The following is a 23,517-nucleotide window of genomic DNA, read 5'->3' as shown; positions in this document are numbered from 1 at the left end:
AGTACTTTTGATCGGAAAATCAATCTGATTGCTAGATAAATAATAAATAGGAGACTAGTGGCTTTGCCAAAAATATAATAGCTTTTAAGTAAAGGTTATAGTTAATTCACTTCCAAGCAGACCCCAACTACAGAGCCCTGCATATGTACAAATGGAAGAGAAATAGTTACTGACAAGAAGTTTCTGAGGTTATAAATGATGGGAAGAATATATACAGGGGATTTCCAGAAGATGATAACAAGGAATTTAAATACATTACAGAACCAGGACTCATGGGTTTATGCCTTTTTTATTTTCGGGTTTAGAAGTGGAAAATGGAGGTGAAGGGTTGTTTTTGGAGGGTGGGGAGCAAAGGGAGTAAAAAGCCATCACTTCTCTGTCCAATATATTCAGTAAAAGTGGTGCAAAATTCCAATGGCAATTCAACTGCACAGGCCATCAGGAGGAATGAATGTGCTACTGCTCCAAGGGCCATTCAAAAGCATGACTCTAATGCTTTCTTTTCTGCTTTGTTTCCATTCAAGTGTTGAGGAAGTCAACACGACTACCGGTTTACACCATTCTAGTTTGAATTTGCCAATGGAGATGCACAAGGAACTCAACATAAGACAGCCCAATAGGTGTCTTATCTTCTACCATGTAAGAGAAGAACAGCATCCCTGTAAATAAAACACACCTGAGAATTATTTCAAGAAGCAAGCAGGTCAAATGTTGTTAAAAGCACTGAAGTACCACACTAACTGATCTCAGAATTATTTGGATGTTGTAACATCCACCTTACAAAATGACCCAACAATCAACATACAGTTTACTGACCCTGTAAAAGGCTCGTAAAAATGTAAAAAGATGGCAAGACAATTTGTGAAATGCACAAAGTAATACATCTAGCTGAGTAAGACAGGCAATGAATGCAAAAAGGCCTGAACTGACCTGAAGGATCTCCTTTTTTGCAGACTCTTAGGCTGCAAAAGCAAAAAGAAAATAAATGGGCCTCATAAGTTGAATAGCAAACATTACCCTGTAAATTGAATAGCAAGCATTACTTGAACGAAATTCAAACTAGAAGATCCAGGCAGAATATGCAGTACCGGAGGTAAGAACATCTTTGACGTCTTATCTCGTTAACAACTTCATTTAGTTTTCTTGATAATGGATTGTCATATTGCTGCAGCACAAACTGATAAAGCAACATATTTTAGAATGTTACTTCAAAGAAGAAGCTACACTAATCACACAGATGCAGGGACAGACGCAAATGGATCATATTTTCAGGGTGAATCACAAAACAAAAAAGAATAAAGCTAACCAAGAAATATTCTACAAGGGAATCTAAATGAGCCATAGGAACTCCACCTGCAAGCTAATAGCCTCTAGTCATGGTCCTTAATCGGGAGTTAATCAAAGTTCCTTAAGAGATTGGAAGCAGAGGTAGGGGAGAATTTAAAAGAAAATGTTTAATAAATAACCTCTGTAGATTACTAAATTAATAAGTGGAACATGCAACTGTCTAAGCTGCTGACCACAGATGAAATTCTCCCCACCTATACCCCAAAATACCGCCAGTTGGGGGGGGGGGGGTTAAGAAACATTGTTTCCCCCATCATCCTTTCATATGGCTTAACTTGGTGCATCATCAAACTAGAACTTGGCACAATCACCTTTATCTTGTATTTCACTTCTGTCCAAACATTGTCTAAAAATAAATTAAAGATTAAAAATGTGGACCTTCTGAATGTAAATGGGTTAAGCCAGTAGGTAGGAACCATGGGAAAAATATAACCAGGTCCACATGGAATGCAGGAAATTAGGCTTCAGATCAAGACTTTCTGAATGTAAAGGAAGATTAGAGAACATGGGGACACCCATTTAAGTTAAAAAAAGACTTGACATATACAGTGCACAAGGCTCCTGCCACTGCTGGGTCTGGGGAGGGTCATAACTTGATGGCCCTACCCCTGTTTTCCGAGAGTTGATTTCAACAAAGATAACAGCAACAACATGGTTCTATCTCCAACCAAATGGGGTTGGCTGCATGGATTATTTCTCTCCAATCAGCTCTAGTCAAGGTCATAATTCTTAAGACATGTTGACCAGTTGAACAACAGAAAACTGAACTTTCTTCTACCCTTTCTTCTTTCCTTTTTAAATAAAAACTAGGTGGCCAAGAAGAAATGAAGTCTCATTAAAGAATAGACATACAGTTAGGTGCAACAAGGAATAAGAAACAAAATCAATATGACATAACCAATCTGATGGAGGACTGAAAGTATACAGAAATTATGTGTCCAACAGGCAACCAATAAATAAGTATTAAAAAAGGGCTGATGTATAAATACCTGGGTGGAAATTTCATTAAGAGATGAAATTCCAAATATTTGCTGCAGGGTACCTGAACCAACTGAGTTACCAATATATACCAAACAATCTTCACCATTCTCTAGAAGGATTCCATCATCTGTTACATTATCACTTGAAAGTGGCTTTGAAGGGGGTACAAAAGATCCATTAGTGTCCTGCTAATTTATTGGAAAGATTTAATCACATACAAAAAACACAAACAATATCACAACTAAAATCCAGTATGTGTGTTATACCTTTGAATTGAATCCGGATCCTCACCCCGTCGGGGTAGCACAGAGTGCTCCCCGACGGGTTCCTGACCACACAACACAGTGGGGCCCACGGATGAAATTAAATTTTTTTTTTTTGTTTTTTTCAAAAAGTGTTTTTCCCCTGGGCCCCACTGTTTTGTGTGGTCAGGAACCGTCGGTGGAGCACTCTGTGCTCCCCGTCGGGGGAGCTGATCCGGACTCCTTTGAATCAAGGTCATGGATGGTAATCAATATTGGATAAACAAAAGGAATGACCAACGGAGTGGAAATAGCAGAAACATGACTTATCAAATAGGAGCAATTGTCTATCTGTCCATCAGTTCGCAATCCTATGCTTTATTCAGTGCTGGATAGAGAAGAATATCAAGGATCCCATTTAATCATCATGCCCCAGGTTGGTTGTCAACGTGCAATATATCTTTAGGTGTCTTCATCTATGGTTACCAAAAAAATGTCTCCATATATTTAAGGTGCATGTAACATTGGAATGGTGTCATTGGTGAGCACAATAAAAATTATTAACAGTCACAGGACTTGTTAAATCAAATGATTGACTAATCCAATATCAACTGACCAGTTCCTAAACCTCCGAATCAGGCCACTGATGGGACCAAGATGGACACTAAATTGAGCCTGCAGTTAAATCAAACCAAGTTAATGGAGCCTGATGACCAGGTTTTTTTCAACTTGATAAAGCTCCAGAGGCCCTAGGCTTCTAGCTACAGTTCAGCACTCCAAGTATCAGTATCTTTACAGCTGCTGCAAAACCCACATATCTTTCTGTTGGTGCAACCTAGAGGGGGGGGGTGATTAGGTTGTACCTCGTGGATTATACCAAATTCTCGGTTTGATTGCAATTTCAAGGTAAATTGATAATTTAAATGAATTCAATAAGACAAGCAATCACAACACAAGAATTTATAGTGGTTCAACTTTACAAGTCTACGTCCACTCCTCTCTTAGCCTCAACAGAGTATTCCACTAATGAATCTCTTTCAATACGATGGGTAGAGAGTTAAACCCTTACAATCTTTGTTACGAGGCAAGAGTACCCTTTACAATCTTTGTTCACGGGCAAGAGCACCCAAGTAATCTTTGTTCACGGGCAAGAGCACCCAAGCAACAAATTCTAATCAACCTAGACTAGAATTCAACAACCAATTCAAATACCAGAAATGTTGGATATTACCTAACAAGGAGAGTGACACTTTACCCCTTATGTGTGTGTGATGCAATGAATGAATGCTTCAAGAACAGCGATGCATCAATAAAAAGCTCCAATGACCTTCAATGAGCTTGCTTATCAACTTTGGAATATCCCTCAAAGTTGAATGAAGTCGGGAAGATAGTAATGGTGCTAAAACACCCAATATTGGCCCTTTCACTTGTGAGTGAGTATATGCTTGATGGGGGAGAAGAATGATTCTCAAATGGGGGTGGTTGGGCTTTTATAGACCTCAACTCAATGCCCTCCCCATTTCCCCAACGGATATAAAATTTAAATGAAATTTTAATATAGACGGTCGTCCGTCTGCCCAGGGTCTAAAAAACTAGCCGTTGAAAAAGAGCCATTAAAAAAATAGCCGTTAAAAATTAGCCGTTACATTTAAGTCAGGGCCAGACGGTCGTTTGTTTGGCTTAAGTACCCCAGATGGAAATTCCGTCCTAGCCTTCTATGTTCAAAAATACAAAAAAACTGCAAACAGACGGTTATTTGTCTGCTCAGACGGTCGACTATCTGGTGTAGTTTTGCTGAACTAAGTTGGGGCTGGGACATGGCTTGGGTTTTTGGACTTTTTGGTCAACCCTAAGCATTGTACACCTCATTAACATGTCCTAGGTCACTCTAGTAACATGAATTACATATAATTGATGCATTTACATATATGTGTATGCGAGAGTGTCCTAAGCCCTAATTCAACCTAAGTTTTGATCTTCGACTTGATCTTGTGCAATGGTTTTGATACTCATCTTGACTTTGGTTCTTGGTCTAAGATGGTTTGAGTTGGTCTTGAGTTTGATTCTCCGGTAATTCTTTGATCCGATCATTTTGCATCGAGATTCACTGTGGTGATGAGCTGGACAAAACACATCTACATGGAATCATTAGTAGAGTGTTTGTCATCATCAAAACTGATTGGAGGCCGATGTGGCAAATGCTGACATGGCATTAACAATCTCCCCCTTTTTGATGATGACAAACATACAAGTGATGGAATGATAGAAAGGCTACAAAAACTATCATTTATGCACTTGGATAATCATATAGTCATGAAGTATGCTAACTACCCCTATAGTTCATAAATCATTATGTGAATTTCATATGACATATATATTAAACATCATGCTATTAAGGTTTATAGTTTAAAGAAAAATGCTAATGGACTGTAAACTTACTGTATTTCTCCCCCTTAGTCAGAAACAAAAAGGAGAAAAATGCATGGCATGCCTCCCCCTAAATATGAGCTTCCCCCTTGTACCAAAAAAACAAGAGAACAGTAGAGAAGAGAAAACATAAACTTGCATTTCATCATAGGTCATTTACATCGAATAAGTTCAAGTGAGATGTAAAGACAAGTGTTAGCATAAACAAATGCAACAACAAAAATAGCATAAAGAAAATCTGTTCAACTGAATAAAACAGAAACATATCATAGTCCAATCAAAACAAAAAGCAACTGAAGCTAGTCATTCTCTTCGATGCCCTCTTTGTCAGCTCCACTTCCACATTCATCATCTCCACTGCCATCTTCACTTCCACTGCCGTTGGCCTCAACATCTTCTTCCTCATTTCCTTCCTCATCTTCATCTTCTTCGACATCCCCTTCCGCTTCTTCAACTTCTGGAGCCGGCATAGGAGGAATCTTAAGATGAGTCATCATATGTTGCATCATGATGGTTTGATGAGCTAGCATCCCTTCAACAGTGTCCATACGATGTCCCATTGAGTCAAAACAGGCATCAAAGTGCTGGTGCATGTTGGTGAGGCGAGAATCAAGGGCTTAAAATCTCGAGGCAATAAAAGAAGAGTAGGAAGATGGTTGTGGCCCGGCTGATGTACCTTCTATGTCCATGGCCTGAGGTGCATTCCTTTGGTGGGCTTGGGCTGCTGTTCGCTTGGGGGAGGGAACAAGGCCTTTGGCGTATATTTTTGGTGGGGGTTGGGTAGAGTCTTCATTCTTCAGACTGACTTTAAGGTGCTTGAAGACTTTGGTGAGGAGACTGCCATATGGTAGACATTTGTTCCTAGTCACAGCAAACTGAATCATGTAGGAGAGAATAGTGTACGGGAGGCAGATGGGTTGATGATTAATAATGCAGTAGGTGACATAGGTTTGAAAAGAGGTAATATCAGACCGATGTCCCTTTTTAGGAATTAGGTTCCTTTAAGTGATTTTGTTGACAACTTTGGCCTGTTCAGTGAACATTGTTTCTTTAATGTCCTTGTAGCAGCTAGGAGAGGTACCAGGTGGTAGGAGACTTTGATAGACATCATCTATCTGAACATCCTCAGGTGGGGTATCTTTGTACGTCCAAAGCGAAGATCACCCTCAATGGAGATGTTACATATAGGATAAAAGGAGGGGATGGTGAGAATGATGTTTACCCCTTTCACATAGGAGGTGATTGTCAAATTTGCCCCCGTTCCCTCATGTTGTAGATTGGTATAGAAATGATTCACCATGTGGGTATAGGTGACCTCCTTCGCATGAATTCCCAGCCCATAGCTTCGAACGTTTCCTTGATGGGAAATTTTGAGAAGGCATCAAGGTCAACAGTTGAGCCTTGCTCGATGCTTCGGGCAGAAACCTTAGGGAACATCCGTTGAGCCTTGGCATCCCTAAACCATTTGTCTAGTTTAGGTGGACTCTCAGGGGACTCATCACGAGGGGGTGGAGGAGGGACTCTAGAGGAGGAGGCACCACCTCGGACCGAAGGGTTCTTGCGGCGACGAGACATGATGATTTGTCAATCAAAGAGATACCAACTGGTATAACCAAACACACTTCACAGAATTCTTGAAAGTTTCTATAATAGATGCATGATGGACTCATGAGCTCAGGACTGAGTTTAAGAGTCAATTGGTTCGGCTGAAGTCATGGTAAACGCTAGATGCAAAGCACAATTGAATGGATTTCAAAAACTGAGATTAGACAAAGGACTAAACTAGATTTTTGAAAATATGCATAAATACTTCACCAATTTGAAGTAAAAACAGAGGAATGCGGCTAGCAAGGATGGAAAGCAAGAACATTTGCCATAGGCATGCGATCTTCAACATTGGGAAGATTAACGATTATTGTTACTCATCCAATGACTTGTTTTAACCAACAAATGTTCAAAAGAACATGGTCTTAACAAGGAATTCTAAGTACTCAAAAACAAATCAGATTTTTGAAAACAGGGGAAAAATCATATTTGAAAGGTTTTCTAAATCATGATCTAACACACAACATACATGTTGGTAAAAGAATGCATAGTTTTGTACGGTTCAAGCCAAGAAGCAGAAGTTCTGATTGAGATATATAGCAACCCAGAAAACTACTGCATGTTGAAACTTAAGATGAGCATGGTTTGATTTATCAAAGAGAATATGATAGCCTTGAGGACTTACCAAAGAGTATGTACACAGGAGAGAGAGAGAGAGAGAGAGGGCTTGAGAGCTCCTGCAATGGATCCTTCACACACGCAGAGAGGAGAGATGGAGTGCCAAAAACAAAACTCATAAGGCTGCACTTGGATTCTCACGAACCCAAGAGAGGAAATTAGGGATTTTAAAGAGAGAGATGGATTTGGAAAAGGAAGTTGAGAGAAATTAGGGATTTCGGGAGTTATAGAAAGGAAGGAGAGAGAGTGAGAGAGGTTTTGTAAAGCAAAAAACACATGCGTGTGTTTTTAAGTGAGCCAGACGAACGACTGTCTGATCCAGACGATTGACCATCTGGTTTCAGTATACTGCGTTTTTGAACACAGTAGGCCAGACGGAATTTCCGTCTGGGCTCTGTAATCAAACGGACGACCGTCTGATTTGTTGAACTACCATGTATTTTGAGAGTGGGATTTGGAATAGGTTTTTGATGATTTTGACTATTATAAGAGGTCAATTAGTCCCAATTCTCTTCTTAGTTCAACAAAACGGTCTTCACTTATGGGTTTGGTGAAAATGTCTGCCAATTGATGGTTTGTATCAATGAATTCAAGTACAACTTCATTCTTTTGAATACAATCCCTAAGGAAATGATGTCTAATGTCAATGTGCTTGGCTCTTGGGTGAAACACAAGGTTCTTGCTAAGATTAATGCAACTAGTGCTGTCACACTTTATGGGACATTTTTCAAGTTGAACTTTGTAATCTAGTAAGGTTTGTTTCATCCAAATGATTTGAGCACAGCACTTACCGGCTGCAATGTATTCCGCCTCGGTTGTCGAAAGAGCAACACAGTTTTGTTTCTTGCTGAACCATGACACTAGACATGGTCCAAGCAAGTGACATGTGCCACTTGTGCTCTTCCGGTCAACATGACAACCGGCAAAGTCGGCATCTGAAAAACTTAACAGGTCAAATTCTTGACCTTTAGGATACCATAGTCCTAAGTTTGATGTGCCTTTTAAATATTTGAAATTCTCTTGACGGCACAAACATGAGACTGTTTACGATTGACTTGATATCCACAAGCACAAACACTAAACATGATGTCCGGTCTACTAGCCGTTAAGTATAGAAGGCTTCCAATCATACCTCTATACTTGGTGGCATCAAAAGGCTTCCCATCCTCATCTTTTGATAATTTCATTTCAAAGATGTGCTCATTGGTGTTCCACTAGCCTTTTGAGATGTTACATCAAATTTCTTTATGAGTTCTTTTATGTACTTGGTTTGACTAATGAAGATGCCATTTTCATTTTGTTTAATTTGTAGACCAAGGAAAAAGGTTAATTCACCCATCATACTCATTTCAAACTCATTTCTCATGCAAGTACTAAACTCATGACATAATGATTCATTTGTAGCACCAAATATGATATCATCCACATATATTTGTACGATAATAATATCATTTTTCTTGTATTTGACAAACAGTGTGGTATCTACCTTGCCCATTGAGAATTTCTTTTGGACTAGAAATTTACTTAGTCTTTCATACCAAGCTCGTGGGGCTTGTTTAAGTCCATAGAGGGACCTTTTGAGTTTGAAGACATGATTGGGGAAAGTGGAGTCTTCAAAGCCCGGAAGTTGTGCAACATAAACTTCCTCCATAATGAATCCATTCAAGAATGCACTTTTCACATCCATTTGATATAACTTGAAGTTCTTATGGCATGCAAATGCCAATAACATTCTTATGGATTCTAATCGGGCTACGGGTGCATAGGTGTCATCAAAATCAATTCCTTCTTGTTGATTATATCATTGGGCAACCAACCTTGCCTTGTTTCTAACAACTTGACCATTTTCATCAAGCTTATTTCTAAATACCCATTTAGTACCTATGATGATATGGTCTCGAGGTCTTTGGATGAGTTCCCAAACATCATTTTTTTCGAATTGATTTAACTCTTCTTGCATGGCCATGATCCAATGACTATTAGTTATGGCCTCTTTGGCATTCTTGGGTTCTATAGTTGACACGAATGCAACATAGTTGCAAAAGTTTTGAGTTCTCGATCTAATTTGGATTCCTTGACCTAAGTCACCTATGATTTGTTTAAGAGGATGGTCTTTCAAGGAACTACCTCCTTAGGTAATTCTTGAGAGGGGGTCCCACTATCTTTGGGAACATTTATAGGTTCTTCTAGGGATAGGTTATCCACTTTTTCCCTAATGACATGTTCAGTCCTCCCATCATCTTCCTCATCAATTAGAGGTTTATATTTGTCCTTAGGTGGAGATACATCACATGTGGCATTCATTGATTCTTCCATAACAAGGGTTCTTTTATTTAGCACTCTATATGCTCTACTGTTTTGAGAATATCCCAAGAAAATTCCCTCATCAACTTTTTCTTCAAATTTTCCTTTAGGATCTCTAGTGTTCAATATAGTGCACTTACATCCAAATATTTGGAAGTGATCAACCCTAGGAACTTTGTTGTGATAGAGTTCATATGGTGTATTGTTTAGGAATTTTCTTATTAAAACATGGTTTAAGACATAACAAGCGGTGCTTGTGGCTTCCGCCCAAAGATACTTAGGCATTGAGAATTCACTAAGCATGGTTCTAGCCATTTCTTGGAGTGATCTATTCTTTCTCTCTACTACTCCATTTGATTGGGGAGTTCTAGGAGCGGAAAACTTATGAGTTATGCCTTCTTTGTCACAAAATTCTCCAAAGTAGTTGTTGTCAAATTCCCTTCCATGGTCACTTTGGATGGTGGTTATGAGGTATCCTTTATGATTTTGAATTTTTCTAACAAGAATAATGAATTCCTCAGGCATCATCTTTATGCTTTAGAAATAATGTCCATGTATACCTTGAGTAATCATCAACAATGACAAAGGTATAGTATTTGCCACCAAGACTAGCTATGGAAATAGGTTCAAATAAGTCCATATGCAAAAGTTCTAGTGGTCTACTAATAGAAACTATGTTCTTGGACTTATGAGATATTTTAGTTTGTTTTCCCTTTCGACATGCATCATAAAAATAGTTTTTATCAAACTTTGTTTTTGGAAGATTTCTAACTAGATTCTTTGATGCAATGGTTTTAATTTGCTTCATATTTATGTGACCTAGTTTTCTATGCCAAATTAGAGTTTCTTCAAGAGACATGAGACAAGTCATATTAAGAGACGATTCATTGAACACACAAGTATAAATGTTGTATCTCCTAATACCTTTAATGATTAACTTTTCATTCACATCTTTCACATAGCAACAAGAAACATCAAATGTGACTTTATAGCCTATGCTACATAATTGACTTACACTAAGCAAATTAAATGATAGTTTATCAACTAGATATACATTTGAGATAGAGGTACCTCCAATATTAACTTGACCAATGCCAACTATCTTTCCTTTACTATTATCTCTATAGGTGACGCATCCTCCATCATATGATCTAAGCTTTGTGAAGAGCTTTGGATTTGACGTCATATGCTTGGAACAACCACTATCAATGTACCATTCACTTCTTTGGGTGTTCATCAAGCAAACCTATATAAGAAGGAAGAGATGTGCATTGGTCCCCACGTCTACATGGGTCCAAATTGGTTAGTTCTTATTGGTTCCATGTTGAACCAACTAGGTTGATATCCCTTTGGTTTTTGAAATTCTTGGATCACAAATGTCAAATGGCTCTTGGACTTGAGGTTTTTGTCTCCTTGGTCCATTGAAGTTTTGACTTCTTTGCCCATTCATCTTGTTTGTATTTTTAAAGAAGTTTTCACTTCTTCTAGGTCTTTGATGGCTTGGCATATGTGGCCTAAATGGAGGTTGAGAGATATGCTCATAGGGTGCAAAATAGGTATATGGCCAATTATAAGCAAACATCATTTGATTTTGGTTTGGCCAAAATTGATGATGTTGTTGGCTTTGGACATTTTGGTAATTTTGGGATTTTTGCCACCTATGGTCATAGTAGTTTTGATTTCCACAATTTCTTCTTAAATAACCTTGATTATGATAATTTGGTCCTTTTTTTCCTTGGTTATTCTTTGGTCCATTCTTTTGATTTCCATTTTCCCTTTTTCTTTGGGAATAATAATTTCCCTTTCCAATCTTTCCTTTGATTGTTTGAGATTGAATCTTGTTTCCACCTTGAATGTTTCCTTGAACATTTTTAGGTGTTGGTGAGGAGTTCTTAATAGATGTCCCTTTTTCAAATCAAACTTCTTTCCCCTTTCTGGGAGTTGAAGTTTCACCATTGAATCCTAGTCCTTCTTTATCTTGTGGACTCTTTTGGGGGGTTCCTAGAAGACTATCTAGGTTCTTTTGACCATTTGTGAATTTCACAAGGGAATTGTTTAGCTCCACATTTTTTTGTTCTATCTCCTCAATGTGCTCCCGTAATTCAATTACGGTGTTATTGAGAGAATGTATTTCTCCTAGAAGACCATCTAGGTTCCTCTTACTCACTTGTGGATTTCACAATGGTTTTGTTTAGGTTATTATTTTCTTTTTCTATCTTCTTAATATACTCTCGTAAGTCACGGTGTCATTTAGAGATAATACTCCTCCTTCTAAGATTTTGTTTTTCTTTTCAATTTTCTTGCTGAAATTGTATAGAGTTTCAAAACCACTAGCTAAGTCATCTTCATCAACGTTATCTATATCATTCTCATCATGCATAGAATCAAGACTATCATACATGGAATTTACCTCATGATTTTGTTCTTCATGTGATCTAGCCATCAAGGCTAAGTTGATATTTTCTTCATCGGACTCTTCACTTTCTTCTTCATCATCACTTGTAGTGTAGATTACTTCGGCTTTGTATGCCTTCTTTTTCCCTTTGGTGAGGTATTCGTTCTTTAAGTGTCCTGGTTTCCTACACTCAAAGCAAATAACATCTTGACTATTAGTAGATGGGGTTATACCTTTTGATGAGTTTTTACCTTTGGATTCTTTTGACCCTTGTCCTTTGGATAAATCTTCCTTTCCTTCCTTGTAGAAATTTCCTGAACTTTCTTATGATAAGGGCAATATCACTGTCGGAGTCACTTTCTTCTTCCTCACTTTCATCATCCTTATTGATGGAGCTTTTAAGAGCGATGGACTTCTTTTTTTTCTCTTTTGAATGGCTTTCTTTATACCTCTTGTCTTCCTCAAGTTCCGCCTCACGTGCAAGTAGAAATCCCATGAGCTCATTAAGTGTGATGTGTTCTAGATTTTCTACTTCTTGAATTGTTGTTTTCTTGGATCTCCAAAATGGTGGAAGAGCTCATAGGATTCTTCTTCTCACATCTTCATTCGCAAATTCCTTGCCAAGGCTATGCAGCTTATTTATAATGTTAGAAAACCTAGTAAACAAAGAAGTTATATCCTCATTATCTAACATTTTGAAGTTTTCATATTGAAGCATATAAACATCCAAATTTATCTGCTTTATTTGGTTTGTTCCTTCGTAAGTGACTATTAATTTGTCATAGACTTTTTTTACATTCTTGCAAGTACCACACCTATTGTATACCTTCTCACTCAAGGCACATTGTAGGAACATTTTAGCCTTGTGGTTTGCTTGGGATTTGACTTTGTCAATTCCATCTCATTTGGTCCTTGGTTTTGGGATTTTGTTACCATCTTTATCAAGTTTGGTAATCTCATTAGGTCCATATGTAATTATGTCCCAAACATCTATATCAATAGCACATACTAAGTCTTCAAATCTATTCTTCCAATAGGCAAACCCTTCTCCATCAAAATATGGAGGCCTACAAGTATTTAGACCTTCGGGTCTTGAAGAGAATTGGTTGGATGATGATGCCATGATCTTTTACTCTTTTGGGCCGGGACAGAGCCGGAGACAAAACGAGATCAAACGAGACAACATGGAGATAAAAAAAAGATGCTGGGTGGAAGAAACGGGTATCCAAAAGAGCCGATGGGGGCGGAGTATAGCTTTTGACCCCGGTTTCACCCTACCCAAAATCCGATCACGGTGTAAATGTGAATCTCTAAACAGCGAGATTTTACAACCAAACGGTTATACGTTCATGAATCCGAGATTTCAAATCTGGTTACCAAACAGGCCCTTAGAGATTGATGATGAAGCCGAAGTAATCTACACTACAAGTGATGATAAAGAAGAAAGTGAAGAGTCCGATGAAGAAAAGATCAACTTAGCCTAGATGGTTAGATCATATGAATAACAAGATCATGAGGTAAATTCCATGTATGATAGTCTTGATTCTATGCATGATGAGAATGATATAGATAACATTGATGAAGAAGACTTAGCTAGTGGTTTTGAAACTCTATACAATTTCAGCAAGAAAATTGAAAAGAAAAACAAAATCTTAGAAGGAGAAGTAATATCTCTAAATGACACCGTAAATGACTTACGAGAGTACATTAAGAAGATAAAAAAAGAAAATAATGACCTAAACAAAACCATTGTGAAATCCACAAGTGAGTAAGAAGACCAGGAGAAGTACATTCTCTCAATAACACCGTAATTGAATTACGGAAGCACATTGAGAAAATAGAACAAGAAAATGTGGACTTAAACAATTCCCTTGTGAAATTCACAAATGGTCAAAAGAACCTAGATAGTCTTCTAGGGACCCCCCAAAAAAGTCCACAAGATAAAGAAGGACTAGGATTCAATGGTGAAACTTCAACTCCCAGAAAGGGGAAAGAAGTTCGATAAGGGACATCTAGTAAGAACTCCTCACCAACACCTAAAAATGTTCAAGGAAACATTCAAGGTGGAAACAAAACTCAACTTCAAACAATCAAAGAAAAGATTGGAAAGGGAAATTACTATTCCCAAAGAAAAAGGGAAAATGGAAAAAAAAAAGGGGGGAAAAAAAAAAAAAGGGAAAAAAAGGCCAAAAAAACAAAAAAAAGGGAAAGAAAAAAAAGGGGGGGAGGAAAAAAAAACAACAAAAAAAGGGGGGGGAACACCCAAAAAAAAGGGAAAAAGAAAAAAAAAAAAAAAAAAAAAAAAAAAAAAAAAAAAAAAAAAAAAAAAAAAAAAAGGGGGGAAAAAAAACCAAAATCCCAAAATTACCAAAATGTCCAAAGCCAGCAACATCATCAATTTTGGCCAAACCAAAATCAAATGATGTTTGCTTATAATTGGCCATATACCTATTTTGCACCCTATGAGCATATCTCTCAACCTCCATTTAGGCCACATATGCCAAGCCATCAAAGACCTAGAAGAAGTGAAAACTTCTTTAAAAATACAAACAAGATGAATGGGCAAAGAAGTCAAAACTTCAATGGACCAAGGAGACAAAAACCTCAAATCCAAGAGCCATTTGACATTTGTGATCCAAGATTTCAAAGACCAAAGGGATATCAACCTAGTTGGTTCAACATGGAACCAATAAGAACTAACCAATTTGGACCCATGTAGACGTGGGGACCAATGCACATCTCTTCCTTCTTATGTAGATTTGCTTGATGAACACCCAAAGAAGTGAATGGTACATTGATAGTGGTTGTTCTAAGCATATGACATCAAATCCAAAGCTCTTCACAAAGCTTAGATCATATGATGGAGGATGCGTCACCTATAGAGATAATAGCAAAGGAAAGATAGTTGGCATTGGTCAAGTTAATATTGGAGGTACCTCTATCTCAAATGTATATCTAGTTGATAAACTATCATTTAATTTGCTTAGTGTAAGTCAATTATGTAGCATAGGCTATAAAGTCACATTTGATGTTTCTTGTTGCTATGTGAAAGATGTGAATGAAAAGTTAATCATTAAAGGTATTAGGAGAGACAACATTTATACTTGTGTGTTCAATGAATCGTCTCTTAATATGACTTGTCTCATGTCTCTTGAAGAAACTCTAATTTGGCATAGAAAACTAGGTCACATAAATATGAAGCAAATTAAAACCATTGCATCAAAGAATCTAGTTAGAAATCTTCCAAAAATAAAGTTTGATAAAAACTATTTTTGTGATGCATGCCAAAAGGGAAAACAAACTAGAGTGTCTCATAAGTCCAAGAACATAGTTTCTACTAGTAGACCACTAGAACTTTTGCATATGGACTTATTTGGACCTATTTCCATAGCTAGTCTTGGTGGCAAATACTATACCTTTGTCATTGTTGATGATTACTCAAGGTATACATGGACATTATTTCTAAAGCATAAAGATGATGCCTTTGAGGAATTCATTATTCTTGTTAGAAAAATTCAAAATCATAAAGGATACCTCATAACCACCATCCAAAGTGACCATGGAAGGGAATTTGACAACAACTACTTTGGAGAATTTTGTGACAAAGAAGGCATAACTCATAACTTTTCCGCTCCTAGAACTCCCCAATCAAATGGAGTAGTAGAGAGAAAGAATAGATCACTCCAAGAAATGGCTAGAACCATGCTTAGTGAATTCTCAATGCCTAAGTATCTTTGGGTGGAAGCCACAAGCACCGCTTGTTATGTCTTAAACCATGTTTTAATAAGAAAATTCCTAAACAAGACACCATATGAACTCTATCACAACAAAGTTCCTAGGGTTGATCACTTCCAAATATTTGGATGTAAGTGCACTATATTGAACACTAGAGATCCTAAAGGAAAATTTGAAGAAAAAGTTGATGAGGGAATTTTCTTGGTCTCAAAACAGTAGAGCATATAGAGTGCTAAATAAAAGAACCCTTGTTGTGGAAGAATCAATGAATGTCACATGTGATGTATCTCCACCTAAGGACAAATATAAACCTCTAATTGATGAGGAAGATGATGGGAGGACTGACCATGTTTTTTGGGAAAAGGGGGTAAACTTTTCTTTTTGAAATTTTTTTTTTTTTTTTGAGTGGGGGGGGCCCCCCTTTTTTTTTTTTTTTGGGTGTTTTTTTTTTTTAAAAACCTCTCTCTTGAACAAGTCATAGGTGACTTAGGTCAAGGAATCCAAATTAGATCGAGAACTCAAAACTTTTGCAACTATGTTGCATTCTTGTCAACTATAGAACCCAAGAATGCCAAAGAGGCCATAAGTAATAGTCATTGGATCATGGCCATGCAAGAAGAGTTAAATCAATTCGAAAAAAATGATGTTTGGGAACTCATCCAAAGACCTCGAGACCATATCATCATAGGTACTAAATGGGTATTTAGAAATAAGCTTGATGAAAATGGTCAAGTTGTTAGAAACAAGGCAAGGTTGGTTGCCCAAGGATATAATCAACAAGAAGGAATTGATTTTGATGACACCTATACACCCGTAGCCCGATTAGAATCCATAAGAATGTTATTGGCATTTGCATGCCATAAAAACTTCAAGTTATATCAAATGGATGTTAAAAGTGCATTCTTGAATGGATTCATTATGGAGGAAGTTTATGTTGCACAACTTCCGGGCTTTGAAGACTCCACCTTTCCCCAATCATGTCTTCAAACTCAAAAGGGCCCTCTATGGACTTAAACAAGCCCCACGAGCTTGGTATGAAAGACTAAGTAAATTTCTAGTCCAAAAGAAATTCTCAATGGGTAAGGTAGATACCACACTGTTTGTCAAATACAAGAAAAATGATATTATTATCATACAAATATATGTGGATGATATCATATTTGGTGCTACAAATGAATCATTATGTCATGAGTTTAGTACTTGCATGAGAAATGAGTTTGAAATGAGTATGATGGGTGAATTAACCTTTTTCCTTGGTCTACAAATTAAACAAAATGAAAATGGCATTTTTATTAGTCAAACCAAGTACATAAAATAACTCATAAAGAAATTTGATGTAACATCTCAAAAGGCTAGTGGAACACCAATGAGCATATCTTTGAAATTATCAAAAGATGAGGATGGGAAGCCTTTTGATGCCACCAAGTATAGAGGTATGATTGGAAGCCTTTTATACTTAACGGCTAGTAGACCGGACATCATGTTTAGTGTTTGTGCTTGTGCAAGATATCAAGCCAATCCTAAACAGTCTCATATTTGTGCTGTCAAGAGAATATTCAAATATTTAAAAGGCACATCAAACTTAGGACTATGGTATCCTAAAGGTCAAGAATTTGACCTGTTAAGTTTTTCAGATGTCGACCTTGCCGGTTGTCATGTTGACCGGAAGAACACAAGTGGCATATGTCACTTGCTTGGACCATGTCTAATATCATGGTTCAACAAGAAACAAAACTGTGTTGCTCTTTCAACAACCGAGGCGGAATACATTGCAGCCGGTAAGTGTTGTGCTCAAATCATTTGGATGAAACAAACCTTACTAGATTACAAGGTTCAACTTGAAAAATGTCCCATAAAGTGTGACAGCACTAATGCCATTAATCTTAGCAAGAACCCTGTGCTTCACTCAAAGAGCCAAGCACATTGACATTAGACATCATTTCCTTAGGGATTGTATTCAAAAGAATGAAGCTGTACTTGAATTCATTGATACAAACCATCAATTGGCGGACATTTTCACCAAACCCCTAAGTGAAGAATGTTGTGTTGAACTAAGAAGAGAAATGGGACTAATTGACCTCTTAGAATAGTCAAAATCATCAAAAACCGATTCAAAATCCCATTCTCAAAATACAGGGCAGTTCAGCAAATTAGACGGTCGACCATTTGCCCAGACGGTCGTCCGTCTGACTACAGAGCCCAGACGGAAATTCTGTCTGTGAGATGGAAATTCCATATGGCCAACTGTGTTCAAAAACACAGTATACTTAAACTAGACGGTCGACCGTCTAGATCAGACGGTCGTCTGTCTGGCTCACTTAAAAACACACGCATGTGTTTTTTGCTTTACAAAACCTCTCTCACTCTCTCTCTCTCTCTCTCCTTCCTTTCTATAACTCCCCACGATTTCAAAACTCCCCAAATCCCTAATTTCTCTCAACTTCCTTTCCCAAATCCATCTCTTTCTTTAAAATCCCTAATCTCCTCTCTTGGGTGCATGAGAATCCAAGTGCAGCCCTGTGAGTTTTGGTTTTGGCACTCCATCTCTCTCTCTCCTGAGTGCATACTCTTTGGTAAGTCCTCAAGGCTATCATATTCTCTTTGATAAATCAAGCCATGCTCATCTTAAGTTTCAACATGCAGTAGTTTTCGTGGTTGATGTATATCTCAATCAGAACTTCTGCTTCATGGCTTGAACCGTACAAAACTATGAATTCTTTTACCAACATGTATGTTGTGTGTTGGATCATGATTTTGAAAACCTTTCAAATCTGATTTTTCCCCTGTTTTCAAAAATCTGATTTGTTTTTGAATACTCAGAATTCTTTGTTAAATCCATGTTCTTTTGAACATTTGTTGGTTAAAACAAGTCACTGGATGAGTAACAGTAATCGTTAATCTTCCCAATGTTGAAGATCACATGCCTAGGGCAAATGTTCTTGCTTTCCATCCTTGCTGGCTGCATTCCTCTGTTTTTACTTCAAATTGGTGAAGTATTGATGCATATTTTCAAAAATCTGGTTTAGTCCTTTGTCTAATCTCAGTTTTTGAAATCCTTTCAATTGTGCTTCGCATCTGGTGTTTACCATGACTTCAGCCGAACCAATTGACTCTTAAACTCAGTCCTGAGCACATGAGTCCATCATGCATCTATTATAGAAACTTTCAAGAATTCTGTGAAGTGTGTTTGCTTATACCAGTTGGTATCTCTTTGATTGATAGATCATCATGTCTCGTCGCCGCAAGAACCCTTCGGTCCGAGGTGGTGCCTCCTCCTCTAGAGTCCCTCCTCCACCCCCTCGTGATGAGTCCCCTGAGAGTCCACCTAGACTAGACAAATGGTTTAGGGATGCCAAGGCTCAACGGATGTTCCCTAAGGTTTCTGCCCGAAGCATTGAGCAAGGCTTAACTGTTGACCTTGATGCCTTCTCAAAATTTCCCATCAAGGAAATGTTCGAAGCTATGGGCTGGGAATCCATGCTTCATGCGAAGGAGGTCACCTATACCCGCCTGGTGAATCATTTCTATGCCAATCTACGACATGAGGGAACCGGGGCAAATCTGACAGTCACCTCTTATGTGAAAGGGGTAGACATCATTCTCACCATCCCCTCCTTTTATCCCATATTTAACATCTCCACTGAGGGTGATCTTTGCTTCTGGACCTACAAAGATACCCCACCTAAGGATGTTCAGATAGATGATGTCTATCAAAGTCTCCTACCACCTAGTACCCCTCTTAGCTACTACAGGGACATTAAAGAAACAATGTTCATTGAACAGGCCAAAATTGTCAGCAAAATCACTCAATGGAACCTAATTCCTAAAGAGGGACATCGGTCTAATATTACCTCTTTTCAAACCTATGTCACCTATTGCATTATTAATCCTCAACCCATCGTCCTCCTGTACGCTATTCTCTCCTACATGATTCAGTCTGCTGTGACTGGGAACAAATGTCTACCATATGGCAGTCTCCTCACCAAAGTCTTCAAGCACCTTAAAGTCAGTCTGAAGAATGAAGACTCTACCCAACCCCCACAAAAATAGATGCCAAAAGCCTTGTTCCCTCCCGCAAGCGAACAGCAGCCCAAGCCCGCCAAAGGAATCCACCTAAGGTCATGGACATAGAAGGTACATCAGCCGGGCCATAACCATCTTCCTACTCTTCTTCTACTGCCTCGAGATTTCAAGCCCTTGATTCTCGCCTCACCAACATGCACCAGCACTTTGATGCCCTTTTGACTCAATGGGACATCGCATGGACACTGTTGAAGGGATGCTAACTCATCAAACCATCATGATGCAACATATGATGACTCATCTCAAGATTCCTCCTATGCCGGCTCCAGAAGTTGAAGAAACGGAAGGGGATGCCAAAGAAGATGAGGATGAGGAAGGAAATGAGGAAGAAGATGTTGAGGCCAGCGGCAGTGGAAGTGAAGATGGTAGTGGAGATGATGAAGGTGGAAGTGGGGCTGACAAAGAGGGCAGCGAAGAGGATGACTAGCTTCAGTTGCTTTTTGTTTTGATTGGACTATGATATGTTTCTGTTTTATTTAGTTGAACAGATTTTCTTTATTCTATTTTTGCTGTTGCATTTGTTTATGCTAACACTTGTCTTTACATCTCACTTGAACTTATTCGATGTAAATGACCTATGATGAAATGCAAGTTTATGTTTTCTCTTCTCTACTGTTCTATTGTTTTTTGGTACAAGGGGAAAGCTCATATTTAGGGGGAGCTTCATATGTAGGGGGAGCATGCCATGCATTTTTCTCCTTTTTGTTTCTGACAAAGGGGGAGAAATAGAGTCAGTTTACAGTCCATTAGCATTTTTCTTTAAATTGTAAACCTTAATAGCATGATGTTTAATACATATGTCATATGAAATTCACATAATGATTTATGAACTATGGGGGTAGTTAGCATACTTAATGACTATATGATTATCCAAGTGCATAAATGATAGTTTTTGTAGCCTTCTATCATTCCATCACTTGTATGTTTGTCATCATCAAAAAGGGGGAGATTGTTGGGAAATGCCATGTCAGCATTTGCCACATCGGCCTCCAATCAGTTTTGATGATGACAAACACTCTACTAATGATTTCATGAAGATGTGTTTTGTCCAACTCATCACCACAATGAATCTCGATGCAAAATGATCGAATCAAAGAATTACCGGAGAATCAAACTCAAGACCAACTCAAACCATCTTAGACCAAGAACCAAAGTCAAGATGAGTATCAAGACCATTGCACAAGATCAAGTCGAAGATCAAGTTGAAGATCAAAACTTAGGTTGAATTAGGGCTTAGGACACTCTTGCATACACATATATGTAAATGCATCAATTATATGTAATTCATGTTACTAGAGTGATCTAGGACATGTTAATGAGGTGTACAATGCTTAATGTTGACCAAAAAGTCCAAAAACCCAAGCCATGTCCCAGCCCCAACTTAGTTCAACAAAACTGCACTAGACAGTCGACCGTCTGGGCAAACGGACAACCGTCTGTTTGCAGTTTTCTGTGTTTTTGAACACAAAAGGCCAGACGAAATTTTCTGCCAGTTCCGTCTGGGGTACTTAAGCCAGACGGACGACCGTTTGGGTAGACGGTCGACCATCTGGCCCTGACATAAGTGTAACGGCTATTTTTTTAACGGCTATTTTTTGTTAGACGGCTGACCGTTTGGAGTAAAATTTCACTAAAATTTTATATCCATTGGGGAAATGGGGAGGGCATTGAGTTGAAGTCTATAAAAGCCCAACCACCCCCATTTGAGAATCATTCTTCTCCCCCATTAAGCATATACTCACTCACAAGTGAAAGAGCCAATATTGGGTGTTTTAGCACCATTACTATCTCCCCGACTTCATTCAACTTTGAGGGATATTCCAAAGTTGATAAGCAAGCTCATTAAAGCCAAGCTTGGAGTCATTGAAGGTCATTGGAGCTTTTTATTGATGCATCGCTGTTCTTGAAGCATTCATTCATTGCATCACACACACACAAGGGGTAAAGTGTCACTCTCCTTGTTAGGTAATATCCAACACTTCTAGTATTTTAATTGGTTGTTGAATTCTAGTCTAGGTTGATTAGAATTTGTTGTTTGGGTGCTCTTGCCCGAGAACAAAGATTGTAAATGGTACTCTTGCCCCGTAACAAAGATTGTAAAGGTTTGACTCTCTACCCATCGTATTGAAAGAGATTTATTAGTGGAATACTCTCTTAAAGCTAAAAGAGGATTAGACGTAGACTTGTAAAGTCGAACCACTATAAATTCTTGTGTTGTGATTGCTTGTCTTATTGAATTTCATTTAAATTATCAATTTACTTTGAAATTGCAATCAAACCGAGAATTTGGTATAATCCACGAGGTACAACCTAATCACCCCCCTTTAGGTTGCACCAACAATTTAGTTCTTGAAGTGTCCTGGTTTCTTACACTCAAAGCAAATAACATCTTGACTGTTAGTAGGTGGGGTTCTACCTTTTGATGAGTTTTTACCTTTGCATTCTTTTGACCCTTGTCCTTTGGATGGAAATCTTCCTTTCCTTCCTTTTAGAAATTTCCTGAACTTTCTTGTGATAAGGGCAATATCACTATCAGAGTTACATTCCTCTTCCTCACTTTCATCATCCTTCTTGATGGAGCTTTTAAGAGCGATGGACTTCTTCTTTTGCTCTTTTAAATGACTTTCTTCATACCTCTTGTCTTCCTCACGTTCAGCCTCATGTGCAAGTAGAGATCCCATAAGCTCATCAAGTGTGATGTGTTGTAGATTTCCTACTTCTTGAATTGTTGTTTTCTTGGGTCTCCAAAATGGTGCAAGAACTTGTAGGATTCTTCTTCTCTTTATCTTCATTCGCAAATTCCTTGCCAAGGCTATGCAACTTATTTATAATGTTAGAAAACCTAGTAAACAAAGAAGTTATATCCTCATTATCTAACATTTTGAAGTTTTTATATTGAAGCATATAAACATCCAAATTTATCTTCTTTATTTGGTTTGTTCTTTCGTAGGTGACTATTAATTTGTCATACACTTCTTTTGCATTTTTGCAAGTACCACACCTATTGTATACCTTCTCACTTAAGGCACATTGTAGGAACATTTTAGCCTTGTGGTTTGCTTGGGATTTGACTTTGTCAATTCCATCTCATTCGGTCCTTGGTTTTGGTATTTTGTTACCGTCTTTATCAAGTTTGGTAATCTCATTCGGTCCATATGTAATTATGTCCCAAACATCTGTATCAATAGCACATACAAAATCTTCAAATCTATTCTTCCAATAGGCAAACCCTTCTCCATCAAAATATGGAGGCCTAGAGGTGTTTAGACAATCGGGTTTTGAAGAGAATTGGTTGGATGATGATGCCATGATCTTTTACTGTTTTAGAGATTGATTTAAATCTCAATTTGAGCTCCCACTCTGATACCAATTGTTGGTGCAACCTAGAGGGAGGTGATTAGGTTGTACCTCGTGGATTATACCAAATTCTCGGTTTGATTGCAATTTCAAAGTAAATTGATAATTTAAATGAAATTTAATAAGACAAGCAATCACAACACAAGAATTTATAGTGGTTTGACTTTACAAGTCTATGTCCACTCCTCTCTTAGCCTCAAGAGAGTATTCCACTAATGAATCTCTTTCAATACGATGGGTAAAGAGTCAAACCCTTACAATCTTTGTTACGGGGCAAGAGTACCCTTTACAATCTTTGTTCACGGGCAAGAGCACCCAAACAACAAATTCTAATCAACCTAGACTAGAATTCAACAACCAATTCAAATACAATAAGTGTTGGATATTACCTAACAAGAAGAGTTACACTTTACCTCTTGTGTG

General features: G+C 38.0%; 1 protein-coding gene across 2 annotated transcripts in view; it reads right to left on the bottom strand.

Annotated features, from left to right (window-relative positions):
• Positions 1–205: 205 nt before the first annotated feature.
• LOC149010939 (protein transport protein SEC24 B-like) overlaps positions 206–23,517 on the bottom strand; it is a 40,975-nt gene continuing 17,663 nt past the window's right edge. The window contains exons 8-10 of one of the 2 annotated variants that reach the window (XM_089160345.1): positions 1,089–2,513; positions 931–962; positions 206–659 (exon numbers count right to left, since the gene is read on the bottom strand). In XM_089160345.1, coding sequence (XP_089016471.1) covers positions 2,506–2,513 — 8 coding nt within the window. In that variant the 3' untranslated portion in view covers positions 206–659; positions 931–962; positions 1,089–2,505. Of the gene's footprint in view, positions 660–930; positions 963–1,088; positions 2,514–2,818; positions 2,959–23,517 lie in introns of those variants that run through there. The other variant, XM_089160344.1, reaches the window with a different exon arrangement.

This window comes from Hakea prostrata, chromosome 7, assembly GCF_041222555.1.
Source record: "Hakea prostrata isolate BN-2017 chromosome 7, UWA_Hpros_2, whole genome shotgun sequence".
Classification (NCBI taxonomy): Eukaryota; Viridiplantae; Streptophyta; class Magnoliopsida; order Proteales; family Proteaceae; genus Hakea; species Hakea prostrata.
This window is presented reverse-complemented; position numbering and strand designations above follow the sequence as displayed.